This window comes from Camellia sinensis, chromosome 10, assembly GCF_055761805.1.
Source record: "Camellia sinensis isolate YWXY chromosome 10, ASM5576180v1, whole genome shotgun sequence".
Taxonomy (NCBI): Eukaryota; Viridiplantae; Streptophyta; class Magnoliopsida; order Ericales; family Theaceae; genus Camellia; species Camellia sinensis.
The window spans coordinates 171,921,081-171,948,338 of NC_138970.1; the positions used below are offsets into that span (position 1 = coordinate 171,921,081).

The 27,258-nt window shown below is 35.6% G+C and overlaps 1 protein-coding gene across 1 annotated transcript; it reads left to right on the forward strand.

Moving 5' to 3' along the window:
- Positions 1 to 1,473: 1,473 nt before the first annotated feature.
- Positions 1,474 to 26,475, forward strand: LOC114286487 (alpha-glucan water dikinase, chloroplastic). The gene is made up of 35 exons (XM_028229657.2): positions 1,474 to 1,778; positions 1,979 to 2,272; positions 4,203 to 4,247; positions 4,378 to 4,487; positions 4,581 to 4,659; positions 4,791 to 4,882; positions 4,990 to 5,143; positions 7,371 to 7,616; positions 7,852 to 8,190; positions 8,281 to 8,388; positions 11,768 to 11,863; positions 11,958 to 12,098; positions 12,187 to 12,275; positions 13,190 to 13,324; positions 13,629 to 13,791; positions 16,931 to 17,020; positions 17,100 to 17,285; positions 17,839 to 17,901; positions 17,981 to 18,043; positions 18,147 to 18,206; positions 18,309 to 18,461; positions 18,627 to 18,710; positions 19,514 to 19,690; positions 19,780 to 19,886; positions 20,120 to 20,333; positions 20,448 to 20,551; positions 20,760 to 20,895; positions 20,987 to 21,112; positions 21,924 to 22,034; positions 22,425 to 22,523; positions 23,467 to 23,640; positions 23,896 to 23,988; positions 24,220 to 24,335; positions 24,464 to 24,664; positions 26,204 to 26,475. The coding sequence occupies exons 2-35, from the start codon at positions 2,006 to 2,008 to the stop codon at positions 26,322 to 26,324; spliced, it is 4,542 nt and encodes a 1,513-aa protein (XP_028085458.2). The 5' UTR covers positions 1,474 to 1,778; positions 1,979 to 2,005; the 3' UTR covers positions 26,325 to 26,475.
- The last annotated feature ends 783 nt before the right edge of the window (positions 26,476 to 27,258 follow it).

Below are 27,258 nucleotides of genomic sequence, written 5' to 3' on the forward strand. Positions count from 1 at the left end.
ATTTTAATGAATAATATAATTTGTGTTTTGGAATCAACTAATGTTTCGTTTGTCAACTATACATTTTAGTTAAAAAAATAAAAAAATTATTATAAGTTGTCACATCATTCTCTATACTTTTTTACACATCTTTTTATAAAAAGCAAATTACAAACATCCCCTCGAGATTTGATGAAAATACAGATTCTCCCCTGAGATTTATATTTTCATAGCAAATTACCCCATGGGGTTTTTATTTTAATTCAAATTCCCCCCTAATTTTTCCTAATTTGTTTTGAAAATTTGACCCTCAGGGGGCAATTTGTAATTTCTCAGATTTCAAGGAAGAATCTGTACTTTCACCAAACCTCGAGGGGGTGTTTGTAATTCGCCCTTTTATAAAAAGTCAAAAAATTTACTAAGGATTCGTTTAGGATGTGTGTTAATTTTTTTAACTATTTTAGCCTGAGGCTAAAAAGTCTCATTTGTGATAATTTTTTTATTTTTTATTTTTTTGACTGTTGTGAGAAAAAAAATAAAACGACTATGGTTTGAATGTTATATTTTATTTTATTGGATTAAAAAACTTATTTTGTTTTTTTGTTGCTACTTTAGCCAAAAAGCCCAAAATCATTTTATGCCAAACGAAGGCTAAAGAAGCAAGTTCTCAAACAAGGTCTAATGTCCATTTTGGCCCCCCAAAAAAATAAAGTCGCTTTTTTTTCAATTTTTGTTGTCTTTAGTAATTTTGTTTTTAAAATTATGTCAATTTTTTACTTTTCCTGGCCGTTTTGTCGAAAAGAATTTAAAAATTATATTTTTTTTTTGAAAAATTTCAAAAAAAATCATTTAAGACGAAAATAAGTCAAAAAAGGTTGCTTATTTTGGTTTATTTTTGTCTTTTTAAAATTCTTTTTGAATTTTTTTTTTAAAAAAATTATAATTTGCTGATTCCCCTTATCGAGCTGAATCTAGAACCTAATTTTTTTTGAAAAAATAAAAAAATAAAAAAAAAGCTAAAAAAAATCACTTTCCACAACACCACTAAGAGTTCGTTTAGAATATGGGTTGATTTTTTAATTTTTTGACTATTTTAACTTGGGACTAAAAAGTACTCATTTGAGATAAGTTTTTTGATTTTTTTAAATTTTGTGAGAGAAAAATAAAATAATTATTGATTAAATATGATATTTTATTATATTTAGCCAAAATAGTTAATTTTACCTTATATGATTATTTTAGCCTAAATGGAGCCTAAGATAATGCCTTGTTTGGAAAGTTGACTATTTTAGTAGGTTATTAGGTTTTGACTATTTTAATAAATTAAAATTTTTATATTTAGAAAGATGATTAAATTTTTTTATAATTAAATATAATTTTTATAAATAAAAATATATAATAATTATAAATTTAATATGATAATTGATTTTATTAATTATTTTAATCTATTTTACCTTTTTATAAATTTTAACATAAAAAACCAAATTTTATACATGCTGTGTGTGGAAGCTCCCAATATTCACGCACACCCCATGCTTTCCCTTCATCTCCCACACGTGAACGATTCATTAGGCCCTATGGCACCGTGCCACGTGTCCGATAAAGGACCTGTCTCTTTCTCTTCTCCCCACCCCACTCAACTCCCTTCTTCTTCATTCTCTTCTCCGATTATCAAAAAAATAAAATAAAATTCAGAGACACCAATTCACACAGACTCTCTCTCTCTCTCTCTCTCTCTCTCTCTCTCTCCAATTCTCCATTGTTTCTCTCTCTATACCTATCTACAGCTTGAATCATAGGTACCTCTTCATCCATTCAACCACTCCAATTCGATCAATTCCACAACATTTTCACTTCACAGTCCAGAATTTCTCTCTGCGATCTTTAAAACCGCTTCAAAATGACTTCGAATAAGTTCACCGATTTACATACACGCATAATTACGTATATGTAGAGTGTATATATATACTGATGATTCTAATTCTTGATGTTGATTCAGATTCGAATTTTCGAGTGATTGACGAATATGAGCAATTCAATAGGGCATAACTTGGTTCACCAGAGTTTGCTTGGCCCGACGGTTCTGGAGCATCAAAGTAAGATCAATTCTTCTTGCCTTTCCGGCAACACTTTATTTCATGCTCAAGCAACTTCACAAGTACGAAAGTTGCCTTTAAGTACCGAATTCCGAGGAAGGAGTCTGGATGTGCGAAAACAGAAGTTGCTGATGGGAACGCCTCCACCGAATTCTCTTTTTCCTCGGGCTGTATTAACCACCGGTACTGCGTCCACGGTATGCTATCAATTTGTTATTTGTTTTCGTATAATTTACGGTCATTAATTTGTTCAATTGAATGATATGTGTTTACGCAACTTATTTCTAAGTATTTTGGTGTGGACATGTTGATTTATCGCATTAGATTATGCATTTCGTAGCTTGCCTAGTAATTAACACTATTTTTCTTTGCCCACCATCAACAATTGTTATTGTAATGTGAGAATTGTAACATGTGAAGTTCCAGGTTGTGCTATTTATAATTTGGATTGTAGGCTTTATAGTGATTGGACAAGGAGGACCAAAGATAAATCAAGAATTGATGATAGTGATAGAATGTCTTTTGTTCGTTTGGCATACTACTATTTGTACCTGAATGGAATAAATGTGTATTTTATTTTTCTTAGCTTCTTTTGATTTGTGTGCCACATGGAGCACCTTGGGCGGGAGGGAAGGTGAAGGAGTTCGTGAGTAAACTTTCGTTAACCAATGCCAGCCCACATTTTAGGAAAGTTATTGTTCAAATTTATTCTCAAGCCATCTACAAAAATATCATTGGGAGGATAATGGGGCCAAACTAAGTTGTATTGGCTGAAAACCTAAGTAGCACATACATGGACATGCAACATGAGCTATTAAAGATATGGCAGAAAGAAATAATAGAAAAAGAGATGTTGTATGAAGATGTTCATAAGTGCGTAAACCAATTGTATACCACCATTCATAAACACCAGAATAAACGATATTTTGAGATCATGACACGGACATTTTTAACATATCTTGAAGCTGAGTCTTATATATTGATAAATCCTTATTTCTATTGGTTGTATTCATTTTCTTCATTGGGAAATCTCTTGTATAATATTTGGCATAAGTATATAATAACTTAAACTTCCCAAATCTTTCTCTGAATTTCTTTTTCTTAAGTATGTAGTAATGTCCATGAAAGCGTACTTTGGCAAATTTCTGAACTAAGGCATTGTTTAGGGGATAAACGAGTTGATTGGATTTTATATATGGTGGGCCCCATGTGTTTTTAGTTGTCCCCTAGTCCCATGTTTGGTTGCACAATATATTTATATCCTTCAGAAGAGTGTGATACATAATACCCCCTATGGTTATTACAAATCCTCCACCGAATGTGAGATGATCTTCCATCTAGCGGTAAAAAGTAATTATTCTCCTTTTATCCCATGTTATATCCTATCATCCTAACTAACCATAGTAAATGTGACTCCACGTTATATAAAATCCATCTCTTGTTCTAAGCATATTATATCTCATCTTATATCCCTAGGTATTACATATCATCCTCACTCTTTTATATCCAATCCGAATAATCAAACATGAGACTTCTTTGTTTGGTATTTAATCTTCTGGATATTGAGAAAGAACCAAACTTTCCAAAAATTTGGTTTTGAATCATCTTTTGTGCCTCTTAAACCAAAAGATTTAAAAATAACACTCTAGATAAGATGGAAAATACTACTCAAAATCTCATTTCTTATAAGATTTTCATACCATTAGACACAAATGTGGTGGGTTCGATGTGTATTTATTAATAGGTTTTACTAAAACCTTTTAGCTCCTGATTTGAGTATATCAACACTTCAATATTTTGGTTTTTCTATCTTTCAAAGTTGGAAGAGATCTCAACTATAAACTGTTCGAAAAACTATATCCTTCCTCTTTTAGACTGATTAAGTTTTGTGTACCATATTCTTCACAAAGACAAAGGTTTTGCCTACTTTCAATCTTTTAAATTATCTTCACCATAATTTTTAAGCATGGTGCTTGCCTTTTTGAAATGTAATGCTTTATATATCTAGCACAATATTGAGCTCAATTTTGTGAAATGAGTTGATGATTTGAAAACCTGCAATTTTTTTGTGCATCTTTTAGTTACTGGTTTGGATGTGTGTTTATTTTGACTATTTTCTGCTTGCAGCAACTTGCGGGAAAGTTCAAGCTTGATGGGAATGCTGAATTGCAGGTACTCACACTTTATGCTTGTTGCATTTGTAGCTGACCCAGAAATTTGTTGAGTTTCGATGAATTTGGGTACCTAAACCTTTCAGATATGAAATATATTCAAAATGATCTTTTCCTATCCTGTTACACAGGTGGATGTTAGTGCTCCTGTTCAAGGTTCCACATTGCAAATAGATATGCTGGTTACAAATAGTAGTGGTACCTTACTTCTACACTGGGGTGGCATACAAAATAGAAAAGAGTAAGTTCACTTGTAAATATAGTGATTTGCATTAATTTAAGTTTTCACCTATGCCATTTGAAATGATTTCTTTTCCTTTTGTCAACTTTTCAGGAAGTGGGTACTTCCCACACGCCATCCTGCAGGAACTAGAGTATATAAGAATAAAGCTCTTAGAACTCCTTTTGTGAGAGTAAGTTACAAATAGTGGTAGAAAATCAATTCATGGAGTACTGTCCATAATACTAAACATGGGTAACCTCTTTTTGACTAATTTAAGTCGACAACTCAAATTTTTTTTTTTATTCGTTGCTTTCCTTGTAGTCTGGTTCCAATTCCATCCTGAAAATAGAGATTGATGATCCTATAATACAAGCTATAGAGTTTCTTATAGTTGATGAAGAACAGAATAAATGGTAAATCTCTATTAGTCAATATTTTGTTGCCTTACTAGCTTCAGTGTAATCTGTACCAAAAAATCTCCCTCGTCTTTTTTCTTTCTACTTAATTCTTATATTGGTAGGTTTAAAAACAATGGTGAGAACTTTCATGTTAAGTTGCCAGTGAAAGACAAGTTGATTCCAAAGATATCTGTTCCTGAAGATCTTGTACAAATTCAAGCATACTTAAGGTGGGAGAGGAAGGGTAAACAGACATACACTCCTGAACAGGAAAAGGCAAGTAACTAATGCTTTTTTATGAATGAATTAACTATAGGTATTGTTAGCATGAATATTGTATTCAATTTTTTTTTTCTTCCTTCTAAAAGGGGTGACCATATTGCAAAGTCTTATTATGGTAGTGCCAAATGCCAAGGACACTTTTTGTTCCTGTGATTTTAAGATTAAAATATTATTGCATATTATATACGGAAGACATTGAAAATAGCTGCCATATGTATGACTATGAGGCAAATGGAAAATTTGGGTTATTTGGAAATTTTGAAATGCCCAGTAGCAGTAATGATGCAAAGGCAGTAGAATCTTGTGTGACAAGATTTTCAACATTCTTTATTCTAATTTATTGAACCTATTTTGGTATGTTTAGTGTAACTCAATTAACTCATCAATTTCAAAACATGTAACTAAGAAACTTTAGTGGATCATTTGTGCTTGAAGGTTTTCTATGCAAATAATTGGTGTCCTTAGCCTCGTTGTCAATAAATTTGATTTCTAGCTTTTTCATGCAGTAATATAATAGCAAAATGGATGTTTGAACTTTGAACAAATAGTGGCACCCTTTTCGAAAGCATTTGCTGTGGCATACACAAGCTTTGAAGACATTAAAAGAGACAATTAACTTGTGTATCATAGAACTTTAATAAATAAATATAGTTATTGTGATAAGAGTGGAGATGATGATTTCGATCCATGATAATTGGATTGTCATTCAACTGTTTTTCTATTTTTAATGTGGAGAGGAAGATAATGAAGGCGTGAGGTTTTGTGCAATGTTAATAATAATGACAAATTAATGGTACTTTTTTTTTTCTTTTTTGAATATTCAAAGATATTTTCAGGAAAGAAAAATACTGCTCTTTTTAGATCAGTTCCTGTAATTCTTTTTTCTATAAACAAGAAAGAGTAGTACATGTGAACTAGCTATGAAGCATGGACACGGCAAAATCAACGCTGTGCCGGTGTCGGACACGGGGACATGCGGGGATACGTACGGGACATGCCACATGGCGTGTCCCTTTAATTTAATTATTATTTTTGTATGGGACACGCCGGGGACACGCGTGTCCAAATCTGGACACGACATGAGACACGGGGAGGAGAGAGAGACAAAGGAGAGAGAGTGTGAAGGAAGAGAGTGAAAAGACAAACCTTCGACTCTAGTCGTCGAACATCCAGTTGACTCAAACCATCGATCTTGTCTTGCTCGCATCGAACCATCGATCTTGTCTTGCATCAAACCATCGAACCATGTCTCGCTCGTGTCGTCTTCTCTCTCTCTTGCCCGCGTTGTCCTCTCTCTCTCTCTTTCTCGCTCTATTTCTCTCTCTCGCCATCTCTGTCCCTTCGCTTTCTTTCTTATCTCTTATATATATAAGTATATATACGATAGAAGTAATAAAATCATATTATTTTATAAGTATATATAACATAATATATACTACTTATACATATTAATAAAAAAAACACATGTATGTAAAATAAAATAAAATAAAAAATAATAAAAAACACATTATTTAAAAAAGGAAATAAATAAATAAATAAAATAATTAACGTATATTAAAATAAAAATATTTATAAAAAAAAAAAAAATTGATGTGTCCCCTCCATGTCCCTGTCCTTGTCCCCATTTTTTTGAAAATTGTCATATCCCGTGTCCCGTGTCTCGTGTCCGTGTCCACGTCCGGGCTTCAGAGTGAACTAGGATTGTTTTATAGATTGCAATTGTGATAGAGAAGCTGCTGATACAGAGGCATTTAGTTTATGATAGATGAAAAGGTCTCCTTGCGAGGTCCTTTCACAAATAGGGTATTGTAAGAAGATTAGGAGTCCTCTCATCTTGAAGACTAATCCTGATGAGAGAAGTCGTGTCATTGTTGGGATCTTTATTGCGCTGTGCCTATTGGAAACGACAGTTTGTAGTCACTGATTGTTTTAACAGAACCTTCCACATTCTCTTTTATCTTCTTCTACTAAAATGTTGGAGATGATGTCATGTTTTATCTTTGCAATTTTACAATGTATCTCAGCATTGTTTGAAGGGGGATTTTATTTTAGAGCCAGGCTAGATCCTTTGATGAGAACCTTCTTTAATGATCCCATAATACTTTTTCTATAACTAATTTTGCAATGCTTAGTGTGACAGAGTATGTGTATTGTAGACTGTTTATGTGAATATGAGCTCTCTTTCTCATCACTGAAAAATACCTGTTTTTTCTTGTCATAGGAGGAATTTGAAGCAGCTCGATTTGAGCTATTGGAGGAAATAGCAAGGGGCACTTCTGTACAGGACCTTCGAGCAAGGTTAACAAGCAAAAATGATACAAGTGAAAGTAAGGAGCAGCAACCTTCTGAAACAAAGAAGCAACTTTCTGAAACAAAGGGCCAAGTACCTGATAATCTTGTTCAACTACAAGCTTTTATACGATGGGAGAAAGCAGGAAAACCTAACTTTTCCGCAGATGAGCAACTTGTAAATATTGAATCTCTCTTACACTAAATGTTTTTAATATCTTCTTTGTTCCCCAATTTTTAATAGTTTGTGAAATGCATATTTAGAGGCCAGCTCCAACTTCCAAGTAATGGCCTTTGTTTTAGTGTATTAAATGCGCATTAACTGGGTATCATTTATTATTTTCTACAATTAATAAGGAGTCCCCAAGTCATTTGTTTTGTTGAATTTTGATTGAGTGATGTCATACTAACAGAAAGAATTTGAAGAAGCAAGAAAAGAGTTGCAAATGGAACTAGATAAGGGTACTTCTCTCGATGAAATAGGGAATAAGATTACAAAAGGAGAGATACAAACTAAGGTTTCTAAGAAACTAGAAACAAAGAAGTATTTTACGGTTCAAAGGATTCAGCGCAAGAAGAGAGATTTAATGCATCTTCTAAACAAGTACTCGGCTGGATCTGTGGAGGAAAAGATCTCAGTCAAACCACGAGCCTTGTCCACAATCGAGCGCTTTGCTATGAAAATGGAAGAACAAGGTGGTGTTCCTATTATGAACAAGAAAATATTCAGGCTTGCTGATAAGGAACTTCTGGTGAGATTATGGTGTGCTTTTGTTGTTCTCCTTGGTAAATTTAGTTGCAGGTGTAATTTTAATACTTCCAACTTTTTGTTCATTTTCAAGGTACTTGTAATGAAGCCTGCTGGTAAGACAAAGGTTCATTTGGCTACAGATCTCACGGAACCAGTTACCCTTCACTGGGCTTTATCGAAAAAACCTGGAGAATGGCTGGTAAGATAAATGGAATTTATTTACCATGGACATTGTTTTCCTACAGTTGATTTGAGTGGAAATAATAATTTCTATGCAAAATAAATTGATAGAGAGAGATACAGAGAGAATGAATTATGTATTGATTGGTATTATTGATTGATGTATGTTTTTTGATATTACAAATGGTGAGTGACTCATTATATAAGAGAGGGTGAGTGTAGTAGGTGAGGAGTAGGTGAAGTGGAGGTGGTAGTGGTGTAGTGGGTTAGGTTTAGTGGAGTAGGTGAGGTGGTAGTGGTGTAGTGGGTTAGGTTTAGTGGAGTAGGTTTAAGTGGGTGAAGTAGGTGATAGGTTTTAACAGCCCCCCGCAAACTCAGGGGGGATAGGAACTAACCAACTTGAGTTTGGAGAGAGTTACAAAACAAGAAAATACATAAAAATAAAAGAGGATAGGTGACACTGTATGGTCGTGTCAGACCATTGGTGAAGACACGGGATGGTGGTGTCATAACGTTGTAGAGGACACTGTATGGGGGTGTCATAACGTTGTAGAGGACACTGTATGGTGGTGTCATAACGGTGTAGAGGACACTGGATGGCGGTGTCAGACCGATGTAGAAGACAGTTTATGGGGTCATGTCGGACCGTTGTAGCAGACAATGTTGTGACAGTTGTTGTGACAGTTTACGGAGTCTTGCTGGACCCTTGTAGAAACTAACCGGAATCAATGTCGGGACAGTTTACAGAGTCTTGTCGGACCCTTGTAGAAACTAACCGGAATCTATGTCGGGACAGTTTACAGAGTCTTGTCGGACCCCTGTAGAAACTAACCGGAATCTATGTCGGGACAGTTTACAGAGTCTTGTCGGACCCCTGTAGAAACTAACCGGAATCTATGTCGGGACAGTTTACAGAGTCTTGTCGGACCCCTAAAAAGTTGCACCCTCAAAAGGTGTGCCCAATCTATCAAAAAGCGTGCCATCAAAAGGAGTGCCCAATCCATAAAAAGGCGTGCCATCAAAAAGGCGAGCCCAAGTCATAAAAAGGTGTGCCGGACATGATGGCGAGGCACGTGAGTGCCTTGGCTGGTGCGCCCGTTTGTCGTCTGGCGTCAAGTGGCCCGCGATACGCGTGGCTGCCTCGGCTATTTAACCAAGGTTGATGCTGAGGCTGAGGCAGACAAAAAACTTCTGAAAATCCTCTGAAAAAACTCTTCCTTTGCTGAGAGAGAAACTCTGTAATACTCTGTAACCAACCCATCTCTGAAACACTCAGCAACATGGCCTCTTCTTCCCGTCCAGCTACCCAGAACATGGCCTCCTCGTCCCGTGGTCTGCTCACGCTCTTTCCAGAACTGAACGAGTCCACAAGAGAAATAACTGGTGCGGTGGCCAGTGAACCTCAACCAAACACCTCTGGTTTTGCTCCGTTGAACTTTCCGATGCGGTCGGTGGAGCAAAAAATGGCGGTGCAAACTGATATTGAGGCCAATCAGTATACTCTGAAGTCATGTGTGGAAACCATGACTGCGGTCACAAACTTGTCGCACCGGCTGCAGAGCAGGACAAATGAGGTGCAACAGTTAAACTCCCAGCTGGCTCTGCTCCAACGCATGTATAAGGATGCGCGAGCAGAGATAAGTGTGCTAAAGACAGAAAACAAGGAGCTGAAGCGGAAGGCCACCGTGATGTTCCGATTTGGAGGGCCGCCATATGCTGCAGTGGAGGAGCAGGGAGTAGTGATCGTGCCCAGTGGAGTGGGAAACACGGAGGTAACACCGGCAAGGGCCGCCCAGGACGGAGGCAAGAAGAAGAGACCGGCGGAATAGGCGAAGAAGTGAGGTCGGTGGGTGGCCGGCTGCAGAAAAGAAAACAAAGCTTTTGGTGGTGTTTTTTTTTTTTTTTTTTTTTGGTGTAAAATTGTGATCGGGGTTGATCCCTGAGATGAATAAAATATGGTTTGTTGTGCAAAACGATATGGTATGAATGGAATTGGAAAAAGATTAAAAATAATGTGAAAGAAAAATAAAGAAAGAAATAAGAAAAATATATTGGAAATCAATATGGTATTTTTTTTTTTTTTTTTTTTTAATATAATATATATATAAAAGAAAGAAAGTGGGGAACAAGGAGTGCACCAATTAAGCTGTATAATAAAAAAAGTTTGGGCGGTGGATGCAAAGTGAGGAGAGAGAGTGAGCAGATATAGAAAAGAAAAAATAAAGAAGTAAAAGAAGAAAAGTAAAATGGGTGGAAAATATGTGAAAAGGGAAAAGTATATATATAATAAGAATAGGGAATTGGGTGGCCCGAGGAGGTGCAATGCATTTGCTGATTGATTTATTTATTTTATTTGTTTGTGGTAGAGTGGATCACATGGGGTGAGCAGTGATAAACGTGTGAAAAGGGAGCACCTGGAAAGGGCATATAAGATAAAGGAGTGGGAGGATGACAATGACTTTCTTGTTCAGCTATGTAAATTATCAGGCAAACTGTTAAGGGGTGGTGAACCTGACTTGATGACTGCAGCAAAGATGGTCCTCCATGATTGGCAGAGGGGTAAGATACCCTTCTTTGTTCCTCCCCCACGAGAAGGAGATGACTTATCTGTGGTACCCAAAGAATCTGTTGTAGAAGACGACAAGGTGGTTGATGATGATCAGGCATCGGCAGCTAGAAGAGCCATTGCAAATGTTATATCATCCCAGCAGCTAAAAGATGTACCCATTCAGGAGGATCTTTTTAGCGAGATTGAATTAAGGGGTGAGATGCCTGACCAGGTTCCAGCCACCGAGGCATAGATTCCTGTTTCTAGTGTACACGTTACACCGCCAGAGAGAGAAGAATCTTGATAGAGCAGTTGCCATGGTGTAATAATATGCTGCGGAATGTGTGTTTTGATCCATCATTGTTGCAGACATGGTGTTCGACGAAATGTCCCAGAGGGATTTTGGGTTTGCTTCGGCGAGGTGGTGAAGAAGAGTGAAGGTATGTGTAGAGAATTTTAGCGGACTAGGTTGAGGTCCGGCGGGCGGCCAAGGCGAGGTTGCCGCCCGCCGGTGAAGCGAAAAATACTAAGTTCTTAACTTCGCTCTGATACCATGTAAAATAAATTGATAGAGAGAGGTACAGAGAGAATGAATTATGTATTGATTGATATTATTGATTGATGTATGTTTTTTGATATTACAAATGGTGAGTGGCTCATTATATAGGAGAGGGTGAGTGTAGTAGGTGAGGAGTAGGTCAAGTGGAGGTGGTAGTGGTGTAGTGGGTTAGGTTTAGTGGAGTAGGTGAGGTGGTAGTGGTGTAGTGGGTTAGGTTTAGTGGAGTAGGTTTAAGTGGGTGAAGTAGGTGATAGGTTTTAACATTCTACTTAATGCCATTTCGTTTTGCAGGCACCACCTCCAAGTTTATTGCCCCCTGGTTCAACTTCCCTAGACAAAGCCATTCAAACAAAATTTATAAGCAGCTCTGATAATCCAATTGACAAGGTGTGCCAAGATGCATTTGATTTGATCCTATGCCTGTGAATTAATAGACAATGTGATTTATAGGCAACAAGCTCATCCTCAATTAAATTTTCAGGTTCAATCCTTAGAAATAGAAATGAAAGATGACAGTTATGTGGGTATGCCATTTGTCCTTGTGTCTGGTGGGAAGTGGATAAAGAATGATGGTTCAGACTTCTATGTTAAATTTGATACTGGATACAAGCAGGCGCAAAAGGTTGCTTTCAGTTATAGCTTTCTTTTTCTTTTTTGTCTTCCCACAACATTTTTCAGATATATTGATTAGGCATTGTTTTCCTGGAAAGGATGCTGGTGATGGCCAAGGTACTGCAAAGACTTTGTTGGATATAATAGCCAAAATGGAAAGCGAGGCACAAAAGTCCTTTATGCATCGGTCAGTAATCTCTGGATACTTTGATAGTCTTTTGTTTTTTTTTTTAATGCCTTACCTTCTGGTATCTTAGGTAAATTGTATGTATGGTTAATTTCAGTGTAGTATTATGATTTGAGGAAAGGAGTGTTTTGGCTTTAATAATAGAACTTAACCTTTAATATTTGCTTTTTCACATCTGTTCTGTCAATGTGCATATGTTGCGTCTGTGTGTTGCGAGCATTACTTCTAGAAATCCATTAGTTGAGTAAGCCTAGGTAGTCTATGAGTATTTTTAGTTTCATCTTTTGCTATTTCATGGATGTTGTAAAATTTAGATTGTCTTCAGTATCTTGCATAATAAACCATATGTGGTAGTTAATTTCAAGTGCGGTAGTGTAGGCTTCAAGAATGGGGGGCTTGGACTGGACTTAATAGATTTTAATCTTTTATGTTGTGCTTTTTTACATCTTTTTTGTTCACATGCATATCCTATGTCTCTGTGTTGTGAGCCATTCATTTAGAAATATGATGTTTTTTTTTTGAGGGCAGAAATATGATAGCTTAACTTTATTTTCGTCCTCTTTGGTTTCAGACCATTTCATCCTCACAAAAAATTATGCTTTTATGGTTTTAATGTGGCTCAACCCTGCCTGTGTAATAAATGCTCACTATAGGAGCAATAAGCACTAGGATAGTTAAATTGCTTCACACCTGGTTTGATTCTACACAATTTCTTGTGGCATCTTTAAGGTAATTTATGTTTTTGGCTCATCTTGATTGTGGCTTATGATGAAATGGCTGTTACTGTTGGTATATATACAATCTGTCATGCATGGAACTTCAACTAATATTATTGGTTTTATTTGCTAAATCATGTTTGGGGTGCTGATTTGGTTCATTGTTATTGAAGTTGTAAGTGATATTCTTCTTCTCAGATTTAATATCGCAGCGGACTTGGTAGATGAAGCCAAATATGCTGGTGAACTGGGCTTTGCAGGAATTCTTGTGTGGTTGAGGTTTATGGCTACAAGGCAGCTCATATGGAATAAAAACTACAACGTAAAGCCACGGTATAACTCTTACACGTTATTGCTTCATGTATTTTTTTAAACTTCAATCTTTCTTTTAGACACCTACATCTTTCAGATATCACTTTCACTTTATTAAAAGTTCACCAAATGAACTGCTGACTGATTCTAGATTTTCCAGAAATAGACTTTTCTTGGAAATCTGACTCTGTAAAATATTATGTGGTCAACTTTATTCTTATCTGTTTTGAACAAGTTAGAAGCTTCTGCATGCATGTCCATATTGTAAACTATGTATGCTTATTCTCTAAATGTGGATGTGCCTTTTATGTCTCTATCTGTGCAGTGAAATAAGTAGAGCTCAGGATAGGCTTACAGACTTGCTCCAGGATGTTTATAAAACTCATGCACAGTATCGGGAACTTTTGAGAATGATTCTGTCTACTGTTGGCCGTGGAGGTGAGGGGGATGTGGGGCAGCGAATCCGAGATGAAATCCTGGTTATTCAGGTAAATATGTGACCTCACTTTTGTATTGTCAAGCATAATATATATATATATATATATATGTATGTAGTGAAAAATCTATTTTACTTCTTTATGGTTTGGCTCTTTTGCACTACACCTCCATGGCATTTAAAATAGCCAAAATGGCCTCACATGGTATTGGCCCTTTTGCATTTTATCTCCCTACCATTAAGAATTCGTTCAAACTGACAAAGGTGCAGCACACTGGCCTATTTTGAGTGGTTAATAATAATAATAATAATAATAATAAGAAGAAGAAGAAGAAGAAGAAGAAGAAGAAGGGAAATTTGGCCATAAATCCCCTCCTAGCTTCCTTTTCTTGTTAAATGGACAACAAAAAAATGTAGTACTTTCAAAGCCCCCTCATAATTATAGTCCTGTATGAAGGACAAAATTTGTTATTTGAATATTTTATTTGACCATTATACCATCTCTTTTTTCTCTTTCTTTTACAACACACACTCTCTCTGTCTCTCTCTCTTCACCAACTCGATGGTTGTTCATCATCTCCACCATCTTCATCGTTTACCGGGGTTGCTCACCCTCACCGTGGGCCGGCAACCACCATTTTTATAGTCAAACCACTACCATTTCAGATTTGATACCTACGAACTCATATTTGAGATCAACTTTAGATCTGAGATAAAAAAAAAAATTAGATTTGATAGAAAAATGAGAAATCGAGATATTGCAATGAAAAAGCAAGAGTTTTTTGTTTGTTTGTTCATAGATATTGAGAGGGTGATTTATGATCCGGTGTTGGGCCGAGGTATAGACCGAGCAAGTTGAGGGCCCAGCAGAGCATTGGGCCGAGATGATCGACTGTTCACCCGGAGATGGGCTACCAGAACTTGGGCCGGGCAGAGTTTGGACTGTGTGCTGCCCCGGACCGTGCAGAAGCTGCTCGGCCAGGAAGTGACCGGTCAGACCAGGATGCTCGGTCCGAGGATTGTCGAAACCAGACAGACCGAGAGACCGGCGCCCGGAAAGGCGCGGTCAGCCGAGGTAGTTGATTGACCGGCGAGAAGGCCGACCAAAGGAGGAGCCCGGGCTAAGCTTTGCCGAGATGCCGCCTAGCCCGGTCCTTCATTTGTTTATCCGGTTAGGCGCTTAAGGTATGAAGCATGGTACGACCGAGGTAGGGCAGCTCGGCTGCCGAGCTCCAGCTGTGCTGACAGGCAGTTGAGAGCAGGTGATGAATGGCATGGTTTATGCTGACAGATGGGATAGCAGAGCCACGTGTCAGGAGATGACAGGGAGTGGATATGGGGCTCAGAAGGTATATAAGCATGTCTGCGCCCCCCATACGTGACACACGAACATATCTGTAAGAAATCCTTACACCAAAACACTCTCTCCCTTCTCTCTATTCCCTCTAAGGTGTGTGCTAACTTGACCGTCGGAGGGTTTTTCCGGCCACACACCGCCGGGTAGCTCACCATTACTTGCTCGCAGGTGATCGGACTTCGACGGAGCCGGGAAGAAAGGAATACGGGCACGCCGGAATATTTGCTCCCCGTACAGATTTAAAAGTAAAATTTGACTCTGGTTCGCTCGTTTAGTATGTATTCTATTTTTTGTAATATTAAAATTTTACTCTGGTTAACAATATGCTGATATGCTTAATGATAGTAAATTTTTTGAATCATAGTAAATTTTACGTTGATTCAGAGTAATATATATATTTTGATTACAGAGTAACCTTTTACTCTGAATCAGAGTAAAGTTTACTATGATTCAAAGTAAAATTTTACTCTAAAACAAGCTGCGAGGATGTCTTTATAGGAGAGCGCTATATCATGAACCAGAGTAAAATTTTATTGTTCGAAGAACAGAGCATCATGAGAAGAAAGAGAAACATGGAGACAGAGTTCGAAAATAGAGGATCAGAAGAAGAAGAAGAAGAAGAAGGAGTGAGAGAGAGAGAGAGAGAGATTGAAATGGTGAGTGACACACACATAGAGAGAGAGCATGAACCATCAGAACCAGAGAGAGAGAGTGACGGATCTCAGATCTCAGGTTTGCGAACCTTCGGGAACCGTCATTTTCCGATGATGACGACTGTGAATGATCTCAAATCTGAGGTTGTGCATGTGACGAGTGATGGTGGTGATGAAGACGTTAAAGAAAGAGTTTCATGGTGAGTGGTGGTGGCGCCGGTGGAGAGCAACTGTGATAAAAACAAGACAAAGAAAAGAGAGATTGAGATGAGAGAGAGTGATTGCAATCTAATACACACACACACACACACATATATGTATATATGTGTGGGTATTATAGTAAAAGAAACAAGTTGAAAATATTAGGGGGTTTTGTAATGATCCATATAATTCTTGTCATTTTGAAGGACAAGTTAGACACCGAGGGGTCTATCACCAAATCCCCCTAATAATAATAATAATTTACGTCAAATTCAAATTCTAATGCGAAAAAGGCAATTATGCCCTTGTCTTCATCTTCTTACTCCTAACCAATCTAAAAATCCTAACCTTCTCATTTTGTGCGTGCCTTGAGTTGCGTGCTTGTGTGTGTGTGGCTGTATGTGTTTTGGGCTTAGGGCAATAATTGATGAAACACCGTTTGAATCAAAGTTCTTGTGTATGGTCACCAAAATTGAGTCAGTTATTTGAATCCCGTAAGTTGTTTGGCTTTGAATAAGAAAGCAGCTAATCATTCTTTGAATTGTGTTGTCACCCAACTAAACTTTTTTTGCTCCTTAGCCACCCCCACCCACCTGCCCTGCCGCTCAATGTGAGTAGGAAACAGAACCATCTTTCCCTTCTCTTGTTATCATCATTCCAGCAACGGTATCAAATCATGTATGTGTATGTATATATATATATATTTAAAGTAAGAAATAGGATTAAAATATAGGGAATATTTGGGTTAACTTTTGGTTTAATTAGGTTAATATGTAATTAAGTTATAAATTAGGTGTATGACTTAGAAGAGAGAAAGAAAAGATAAGAACAGAAAAGAGAGAGAAGATAAGGGGGTTCATAAAGGTTATTTTATATCTATGGTTAACGTTTACTCATATTTATATTAGTTCCATTATTTTTTTTCCCTTTGAGGGTGAGTAAATGTTGCAGTTATCTGGGAAATTATCTATTGATTGCAGAGAAAAAATGAGTGCAAAGGTGGAATGATGGAGGAATGGCATCAAAAGCTGCATAATAATACTAGCCCTGATGATGTAGTGATCTGTCAGGTATGGGAATGCAAATCTGGGTGGATGTCTTCTTTGGTTTATATTACTGAAATTTGTCTCACATTGAGTTTTCTTACAGGCACTCATTGATTATATCAAAAGCGATTTTGACATCAGTGTTTATTGGAAAACCCTGAATGAGAATGGAATAACAAAAGAACGCCTTCTAAGTTATGATCGTGCTATCCATTCTGAACCAAATTTCAGGAGAGATCAGAAGGATGGTCTTTTGCGTGATCTAGGAAGTTACATGAGAACATTGAAGGTCAGCTCTTTAAACTTCTCTGTTTAATGCTTCAAGCCTTAAGTTGTTATCTAGTTTGCACATATATCCATGAGGCTTGAAAACTACACTCTAGTAATAAGTGAAATCATAATGACTGACAAAACAAAGAATCATGATGGAGATTTTGAAACATGTGACTCTTCTTCTGTGTGAAATCATAACGGAGATTTTGAATTGTACACAAAGCTATCTGAACTATGCATGGATTTATGCATTATTTAAAAAATAAATAAGTGCATGGGTATTTGCATTTACTTCTCAGTAATAATTTACGTCCAGCAGCTATTGATGTTACTTTACAAGTGATGCATGAGAGAATTGTCACAATAAATATATGTTCCCTAAATCATAATGAAAATGGAATTGTTCAGTAAGCAATGTTCCTTGAGACAAAGAAATAAACTTTTTTCTAGTCTGATCATACAGTTGCTTTTTATGTTAGGAGAATCTACTTCTATTGCTTGACCCATTAATTTATGTTTCCATAAATGACATGTTGATGACCATAGTCCGATCTTAATTTACAATGCAGGCAGTTCATTCTGGTGCAGATTTGGAGTCAGCTATTTCTAATTGCATGGGCTACAGGTCTGAGGTATTGTCAGTAACTGGATGGTGTTGCTCGATATGATGTCTTTCCTTAACCAATTGATGAGAACTTCAATTTTCTTCAGGGACAAGGTTTCATGGTTGGGGTGCAGATAAATCCTATATCAGGGTTGCCATCTGGATTTCCGGTACTACTTTCTATGCTACTCTTTTCAAGAAATCTTCATGATGTCACCTGTGTCAAAATTGCAAAATCTGGGCCAACGTGAATTTGATGAGTCCTTTAAACAGGAATTGCTTCAATTTGTTCGAGAACACGTGGAAGATAAAAATGTGGAAGCCCTTCTCGAGGTATATGTTTATTTATTTTTGTAGACCAGTTCTTTTCTGGTTGCTCTTACATTAACTTTTCCATTAAGATCTATTTTCTATAAAAAAAATTCTTTTATTCAGGGATTGTTAGAGGCCCGTGAAGAGCTTAGGCCTTTGCTTTTAAAATCAAATGATCGTCTTAAGGATCTTTTATTTTTGGACATTGCCCTTGATTCTACTGTCAGGACAGCCGTTGAAAGGGGGTATGAGGAGTTAAATAATGCTAAACCAGAGGTATATCCTCTTCTCAGCATGTCTATAGACTATATCTGTATAACTTCATTAGCATTTTACATTTTCGGCCTTTCTCTTGGCTATCTGTTACTTATCTTAACCTTTGTGGGATTTAGTTTCATTGCTTGAAACATATTGTTGATAGCCGTATTCATGTATTTGCAGAAAGTTATGTTCTTCATCACTCTTCTTCTTGAAAACCTTGCACTTTCTTCGGATGATAATGAAGATCTCATCTATTGCTTAAAGGTAACCTGCAACTGAAGATATTTATTGCTTGCCCATTCTTTAGTTGGCACCCTGATTCTAAATAACCTTATTAAACCACAATACAAACATGAAACAAGGGACAGTAATAGCAACACGTCATCATCTTCATTATTGGTGTACAGAATGCAGACCCATCTATTGCTTGAAAACATGTTGGACAAAATGTTCCAATGTGATGTTCTACTTGGTGCAGAATTTATATTTGTGCCAAATTACCAGTTGATTCCATTGCTGCAGATTTCCATTACCCTTAAAATTACTTAAACATATTCTATGATTCATCAAAATGAAAGAAGCATGCTGCAACTTTCAATCTCCAAACCCGATAAGATAGATAATTATATAGATATATTAATGTCCAGTTCCAGTATTTACCTTAGTTGCATACTATGGGTAGAAGTATAATTTTTATTTTCATTTTGAATCACTTGTTTTGAGTTTGTCACAATGTTATCTCCATCACGATTGTATTTTCTTTTCATTTTATTTTGTATTCAATTGCTCTTGCTTTTGTGAGCCAACATGGTCCGACTTTAGACTGTTTAAGTGACCAAGTTATGGCTTCAAATGTTGTCCTCTCAATTTTTTTTAATTTTTATGTAGCTATGCAGGCTCAATCAGAAAGTTTTAATCATTGTCATTAGTATCTAGTGATATAATTTTCTATATATTAAAAGCAAAAAAAGAAAAGAAAAAAAGGGACATAATTTCTGTGTTTCATTGTTTCATGCTAGATTATGGAACAGTGCAATTGTCTAATATTTCTATTGCTGCTTATGAAGGGATGGAATCAAGCTCTGAGCATGATAAAGAATGGAGATAGTCACTGGGCTTTGTATGCAAAATCAGTCCTTGACCGAACCCGGCTTGCACTTACAAGCAAGGCGGAGTGGTACCAGCATCTGTTGCAACCGTCTGCTGAATATCTCGGATCACGGCTCGGAGTGGATCAGTGGGCTGTATGTTGATTGTGTGACAATCTAAATATTAACTTTGTGTTGTGTTGTATATAATACCTTGAAACAACCTGTACAATCACTTAATGCAGGTGAATATATTCACGGAAGAAATTATTCGTGCTGGATCAGCTGCTTCGCTATCCTCACTCATTAATCGACTCGATCCTATTCTTCGTGAAACTGCTAATTTGGGAAGGTTGTTCTAATTGTCATAATTCTCTTAAGCTCAATTCAATGAGCTAGTGAATGTTTATTCAAAATTCAAATACATATCCTCAGAATGGGTTCTTATTAAATCAAGTCCCTAAAAAAATTATCTTTGTAATTTAGTTTTATGTTATTAAGCTCAAGCATATTATAGTCTAATATTGTGAGACTCTTTTTAGGTATGTACAGTAATATCAACCAACTTAGTCTCGTCTGATACAGTTGGCAGGTTATCAGCCCTGTTGAAGCTATTGGGTATGTTGTTGTTGTGGATGAGTTGCTTACTGTTCAGAATAAATCTTATGGAAGGCCAACAATTTTGGTGGCAAAATCTGTGAAAGGAGAGGAAGATATTCCTGATGGTGCAGTTGCTGTGCTGACACCTGACATGCCAGATGTCCTATCTCATGTTTCTGTGCGAGCAAGAAATAGCAAGGTAAAATTCACTATCATTCTGTAATTTTTTTTTTTCTTGTTTTCTCAATGGACGACTGTTGAAATGAGTGACACTGATGTGTGACAAATGTGATGATATTTTGATCTTTGGCAGGTGTGCTTTGCTACGTGTTTTGATCCCAATATTTTGGCTGATCTCCAAGCAAATGAAGGGAAGTTGTTGCAAATAAAACCTACATCTGTAGATATAGTTTATAGGTAATTTCATCCATTTAATTGTTACTGGAAATTTACTGCTTATAATGTGCCTGATGAAATTGTAGTCCATTTTTTTTTATTTACTTTTCTTTAGGTATGAATACATTTTCATATAATCTACAAATCAAAATATTCATTGCTCCACTAAAAATCCAAAATACACAAGAAGCCAATATTAATTCTCTTTCTTTCTTGTGCTTAACCCCAGCAAGGTGGAGGGTGGCTTAACAAGTGCAAGTTCAACAAACTTGAACGAAGAAGGCCCTTTGCCCTCTATAAAATTGGTCAGAAAGCAGTTTGGTGGCAGATATGCCATATCATCTGAGGAGTTCACTAGTGAAGTGGTTAGGATTGCATTGTCAAATTTCATTTATATTTGAGTTTTCTCTTTTTTCTGAACCATTTGTGTAAGTTACAGAACATTGATTTTCATAGGTTGGAGCTAAAGCACGTAATATTGGATATCTAAAAGGAAAAGTGCCTTCTTGGGTTGGGATTCCTACCTCGGTTGCCCTACCATTTGGAGTTTTTGAGAAAGTTCTTTCAGACGGTTTAAATCAGGTTTCCTCATCTCAAAATCTTTCCCGTCTCTATTGTAGTTTGTTATTGCACTCTTCATTCAGTAACTTCTAATGTTTCCATTTGGCATAGGATTTTTTTTTTTTTCCCAATTGTTTCTTAATAGTAGACACACCAACTGGGTGAATTTGCGTTTGTTTTGATCCTGGATTCCAAACAAATGTGAAAGAAAGAATCAGTCTGTTGCTAAGTAGTGACCATCGAATCCAAGGGATTTTTCTTATGGAGGGCTTTCAGGTTGTAATCTGAGAAACAAGAGAGAAGCTTCCTGATCCACTCCTTTGTGAACTCTGTACTTATCAAAATTTAAGGAAGAAAAATTAAAGAAAGGATCATGTTTAGATGCACCAGCATTACTAAACAGATGTTGGCATCGTCTAAACTGAGGTTTAATTAGGGTACGTCTGAATGGGCAGAATTCATTTGTATAATGTTGCCCCATATTATTGATGCACTGAACTCTAACAATGCAAATATGCCATTCATTACTATAAACTGTGATGTCAATGTTTAAATTCTAGGTGACTTCAGTTGCTTAGAAGGTTTTGTTCATGATAGATGCTTACCATCCCTGAAACCTTTAGAAGGATAGGGTCAAGTATTCATTAACTGAACTTTTCTGTGCATAATCTTTGGATAACCTTGCAAGGTCCATGCTGCAGCTCGAGTTATTTTGTTAAGTTGTTAGTATGGAAATCTTCTCTTGTTTCAATTAGGTGTTAGTGTGGTTTCTTTTACCTTAATTCTCTTTCTTAATTCTGATGGCATATTGCTACTTGTATTTAATTGGCAGAAAGTTGCAGAGAAGTTACAACTACTGAAGAAAAAGTTAGGAGAAGGAGATGTCAGTGCCCTCAAGGAGTTGCGCAAGACAGTTTTAGAGCTTTCTGCACCATCCCAGTTGGTATGTTCTTTCTAGAAATGTTGTTAAGGACCTTTTTTTTTTTTTTTTGACATATAATTCTCATAAATTTGCAACATTAGAGATGCCTGTGTTTCCTTGTTGAATTGGCAAAGAAGCATGTAATTCAATCTTCTTAGGGCTCTGCTCTGTTCTACATTTAAGAAATATGCATGACAGGGTGTTAAAATACAGCTGTTCTTAATGGGTTTCTGTGAGATGATGAAATTCATCAGGATTTCATGCCTGAATCACTTTTTTTTTTCTTTCAAGTTTATACTTTGTTTCTTCTGTGTCCCTATTAAACTTTTTTCTATTAAAGAGGTAATGTAACTCTTTATGGTAGAATAATGTTCAAGGTACACTGAGACCTTATGTCAAGTGTTATTTCAGGTGCAAGAGCTGAAAGACAAGATGAAAAGTTCTGGCATGCCTTGGCCTGGTGATGAAGGTCAGCAGAGATGGGAACAAGCATGGACAGCTATAAAAAAAGTAAGATTGGTTAACGTGCAAAGAAAAATAGTATATGACCTATAGTTCCATGCTTTACAAATCTTTGTTAATGCACATGAAGTAACTTGTTTTCCTCAACAATTGAGGACATTTCCCAAATACTCTATACTGGAAGCACTGGGGGGGAAAAAAAAAACCGGCTCCTCCTTACTTGTAAGAGATGTTGAGAGAAAGTGGATTTGGCCTTTGCATACTAAAGCATTGGCCATAGTTAGCTGGTCCTTGGAGATCTCAATATCTGGTTTATGTTTATTAACAGATGCATGAAATTTTGGATTTAATGTACTTCAATCTTGTCTTCCCTGAAACTCATTTTTGTCTACGTGGGGAATGAGGCTTGTGTTTTGTAGCAACTTAGGTACCGTTTGGTAAAGTTTTAGAATTATGATTTGAGAATAGAGGTGTATTTTGAGTTTGTGAGTTTTGGAATTATGATTTGAGGGTGAAAAATTTGTTTGGTTATGAGTTTTGAAAAGAGTTTTGAATTGAGTCTGAAATTTTTGATGTGATATATAATATTTGATTCAAAAATTTACAACTCATAACCAAACTCACAACCCAAAATTCTATTCAAAGCTCATAATTTTTTTTTAAAAAATTCCGAAAAATATTTTTTATTTAAAATATAAAAATAACAGGTACCAAAAAAAAAAAAAAAACATGAACACTGTTCCAGTCAACCGGCCGGAAGTCTGGGAGATGTTCGGGAGGATGACCAGATAGATGTGTTTTCAAAAGTGGGTGTGGAATCAATTTTTGAAAACTCTAACCAAACACTACACTCAAACCAAGGGGTGGAATTGAGATTTCAAACCTCCACCAAACACAGCCTTGGTCTCTATCCAAATCTCTATGCTCATTGATTACTCTCACTAAAGAGCCATAATTTGCCTAGTCGTATCATTTATTTGTTATTTTATAGGTTTGGGCTTCAAAGTGGAATGAGAGAGCATACTTCAGCACAAGAAAAGTGAAACTAGATCACGACTATCTTTGCATGGCTGTCGTGGTTCAGGAAATAATAAATGCTGATTATGCATTTGTCATCCACACTACTAATCCATCTTCAGGAGACTACTCGGAGATATATGCTGAGGTAATGTGTGTGATTAGAGTTTTTCCTCTACCAAATTTTCCATCATTGTTGGTTCCACAAACTTGTTCATAGCTGCCTTCAGGCTCAAGGCCGGTTGTAAGATAATCTCAAACCTTGATGGATCATATTTTGGTCCATAAAGCCAAGTAACCCTAATTTCAACTAGTGGGGATCTCTCTGTATTCATTTATTGAATATTAATTTAAGTGACCGGCAGAGAATATAATATTGATATATGGCTTCAATCTGGAACAGGTGGTGAAGGGTCTTGGGGAAACATTGGTCGGAGCTTATCCAGGTCGTGCTTTGAGTTTTGTATGCAAGAAGAATAATCTAAACTCTCCTCAGGTGAGTAACCCAGCTTCTTCTAATCTCTAATTAGAGAAGATCATGTATGTACTTGAATGGTGATGGATGTCAGAATGGATAATTTTTCTCATAATTCTCAAATTCAACTTATCGAAGAATATGAATTTATTTTTTTAGATTTTATAAACCATTTTTTTTTAATATAAAAACAATGTGTTTTTGTTCAATGAATCTAAATGGATCTTTGTTGGCAAATATGAACATTTTCAGGTATTAGGTTACCCGAGCAAACCTATTGGCCTATTTATAAGACGATCTATCATCTTCCGATCTGATTCCAACGGGGAAGATCTAGAAGGTTATGCTGGCGCAGGACTTTACGACAGGTAAAATTATGTGAGCAGTAGTGTAGACCGACCCTTCTACTCTTCCTCCACACATCGTAGCTATATTATCTGTCAAACGTGTAATATATTCTCACCGATTTTATTGATTTATTTATTTTTGTGTGCAGTGTACCAATGGATGAGGAAGAAAAAATTGTGCTTGATTATTCATCGGACCCATTGATTATTGATGCGAACTTTCGTCAATCAATCCTCTCCAGCATTGCTCGTGCTGGAAATGCCATTGAGGAGCTGTATGGATCTCCTCAAGACATCGAAGGTGTTGTCAAGGACAGGAAAATATACGTTGTTCAGACGAGACCCCAGATGTAATCCTGATTCTTTCCCTTCTAGTATATTTCACAAGAGAAGACTTAGTCAAGAATCCAAATGGGATCCTGATGCTATATTATTTATATAGTATTTTAATGAGGAAAAAGTTATCCAAATAACATATTTATGAAAAATAAAATGAGAATAAAATATATATATATATATATATACATAGTAGAGAGAGTTTAACACTTGAATATAGCTACATGAAAGGTGAACTTCATATCCTGGTGTATTTTATGAGTATTGAATTGTTGTACTATTGTATGGATTATTAAGGCCTGAGATTATTTTCCTTGTTGATTCAATGTTTAAGGGGAAGGGAAATTCTATGTTAACCAAGCATGATACAATTAACGTTATACCTATTATAATTTCATCCATTTTTTAAATGGTATTACATCCTCTTTCATTCTGGTCAAAATCTCATGATACTCAATGTCCCTAAATAAATCTGACAATCACACAGGACTTGGAAGATCTTGGTTGGAAATGTTTGATTTGCTGAGCTTTGAATTGAATATCAGTATCCCAACTAAAATGCAGTTTTTCTTAGGCCACTACTGTAAATTCAATAATTTGAGTCAATAAAAAAAACAAAAAACAAAACTTTCTGTTTGGTAACCATTTTACTCAGTTGTTTTTTTTGTTTAAATTTATAAAAATTTTAAAAACTACCATAAAAACTTGTTTGGTAATTTTTTAGGTTTATAAACAACTGTCTCAGAGTTTGTAAATTGGGCCGAAAAATGTAAATTGAAAAAACTTAAAAAAACAATCCATCTGTATATTTTTGAAATTAGGGTTTTTGAAGCATGATCTGTAAATCCATTTGTATATTTTCTGTCAAAAGTAGATTCATCCTTTACTTTGTATAAATTAGAAGTGTAACAAGTGTTTATGTAAGGATTTCCTCACCAGATTTGTAATACCATGCCTTTCTTTTCTGTAATTTTTTTTTTCTTAATAAAGTTGAATCTCAATCTTCATTTAGTTGAGCAAAATCAAAGTGTTGTCTAATGTTTTGAGTGTGTGCTCCTCCAATGTATCTGCATGTTACTTTACTGATTGATGATTTTAGTGAGTTTGTCTTTCATGTGTTTTAGTTTTTCTTTCATTTTTATTTTTCATGCTTCTATACATAAAATCCCAAGCTATTTTCTTATGTTATTTTGAATGTCGTCCTGAGTGTTTTTTTGTAAGTGTTCATGGTCCACAACCTAATTAATTTTGAAAAATGATGTCAAGATATTGGATCTTATTCATTTTTAATGTAAATTGATTGATGGTTTTAATGAGTTTGTGTGGAACTAGTTCATTTTTCTGGTTTGCTTTTTCATGTATAGTTTTCCTTTCACTTTCTTTTTTTCCCTGCTTCTGTAAATAAAATCCCAAGCGATTTTCTTATGTTAATTTGAACGTTAGTTTGAGTGTATTTTTAAAAGTGTTCATGGTGTGGGTAAAATCTATAACCTAATTAATTACAAAACATGATGTTAAGATATTGGAACTCATACATTTTTGGGATGCAATAGGTACTCGTTACAAGCCGCCAACACCAGACGAGCTGCCAACTGGAGTAATGCAACTAGAATTGCATGTTGTGGTTTGTTGCCTCTGTTGGCACTTCTTTTAATTAAAACTGTATTCAATTAAGTTTCACACGTACTGTAATGGGAAACAAAATCCAATTATGTATGTTCAGGATTGATCTTAACTTTTTGGGATCTAAGACTCAGAAGATGAGATCCCGACTCTCATACATATTTTAAAATATATATATATATATATATATATTTTGGTGAAATAGTAATAATCTTCAATTTATTTTTATTTTTTCCTTGTACCTTATGTAAATTTGTTATATAGTACACATAATTATTGACGTAAATCACAATTATTGAGATAAATTTTAAATATTTTCGATTGTTAACACTATTAATTAATTTATTCACAATTTTTCTTGACGTAATAAATTAAATTGTAAAATTTGATTTATTTTAACTTTAAAAAAAATTATTTCTCTTCGATTTATTTTAACTTTAAAAAAAATTATTTCTCTAGAAATAATTGTAACTCGTATAGTCAAACAATATTATATAAATAATTCATACATTTGGCAAGCAATCATCCATTATTTTTAAATAATTAACCAATTCAATTGTTTGTTTAAACTTTCATTTTTAAACTACTAATACTATAATCCGGTATTTGGTTCACTGAAATCAAATTGAATTGAATTGAATGGAATGGTCATTTCTTAATCATAAAATCACTATTCCCTAAAAATGGTAAATGATGATTTTATTTGTAACTTTTTTTTAGTAAGGGGTTGTTTGGGGTGCCCTAAATAAGTGTACTTTTTATATTTTTAGACTAAAAAGTTGAGGTTAAAAATATGAATGTTTGGGTTAACTTTTTGACTTTTTATGAAAAAATGTGTATTAAAAAATTGTATAAATTAATGTATAGAGAAAAATTAGTATTGGGAATTGTGCAGTCGTAATTGTTGACTTTTAGTGAATAGTGATAACTTTTTAACTTTTTGAGTAACTTTTTAGCTTTTTGATTTTTTTGAAACTTCCCAAAC

Bases quoted from the DNA above. Each gene is read 5' to 3' on its own strand.
- LOC114286487 (XM_028229657.2), top strand. From the start codon at position 2,006: ATGAGCAATTCAATAGGGCATAACTTGGTTCACCAGAGTTTGCTTGGC. The intron at 7,617-7,851 runs GTAAATATTGAA...TCATACTAACAG, and splicing joins TTTCCGCAGATGAGCAACTT to AAAGAATTTGAAGAAGCAAG. The intron at 12,099-12,186 runs GTTGCTTTCAGT...TTTCCTGGAAAG, and splicing joins GATACAAGCAGGCGCAAAAG to GATGCTGGTGATGGCCAAGG.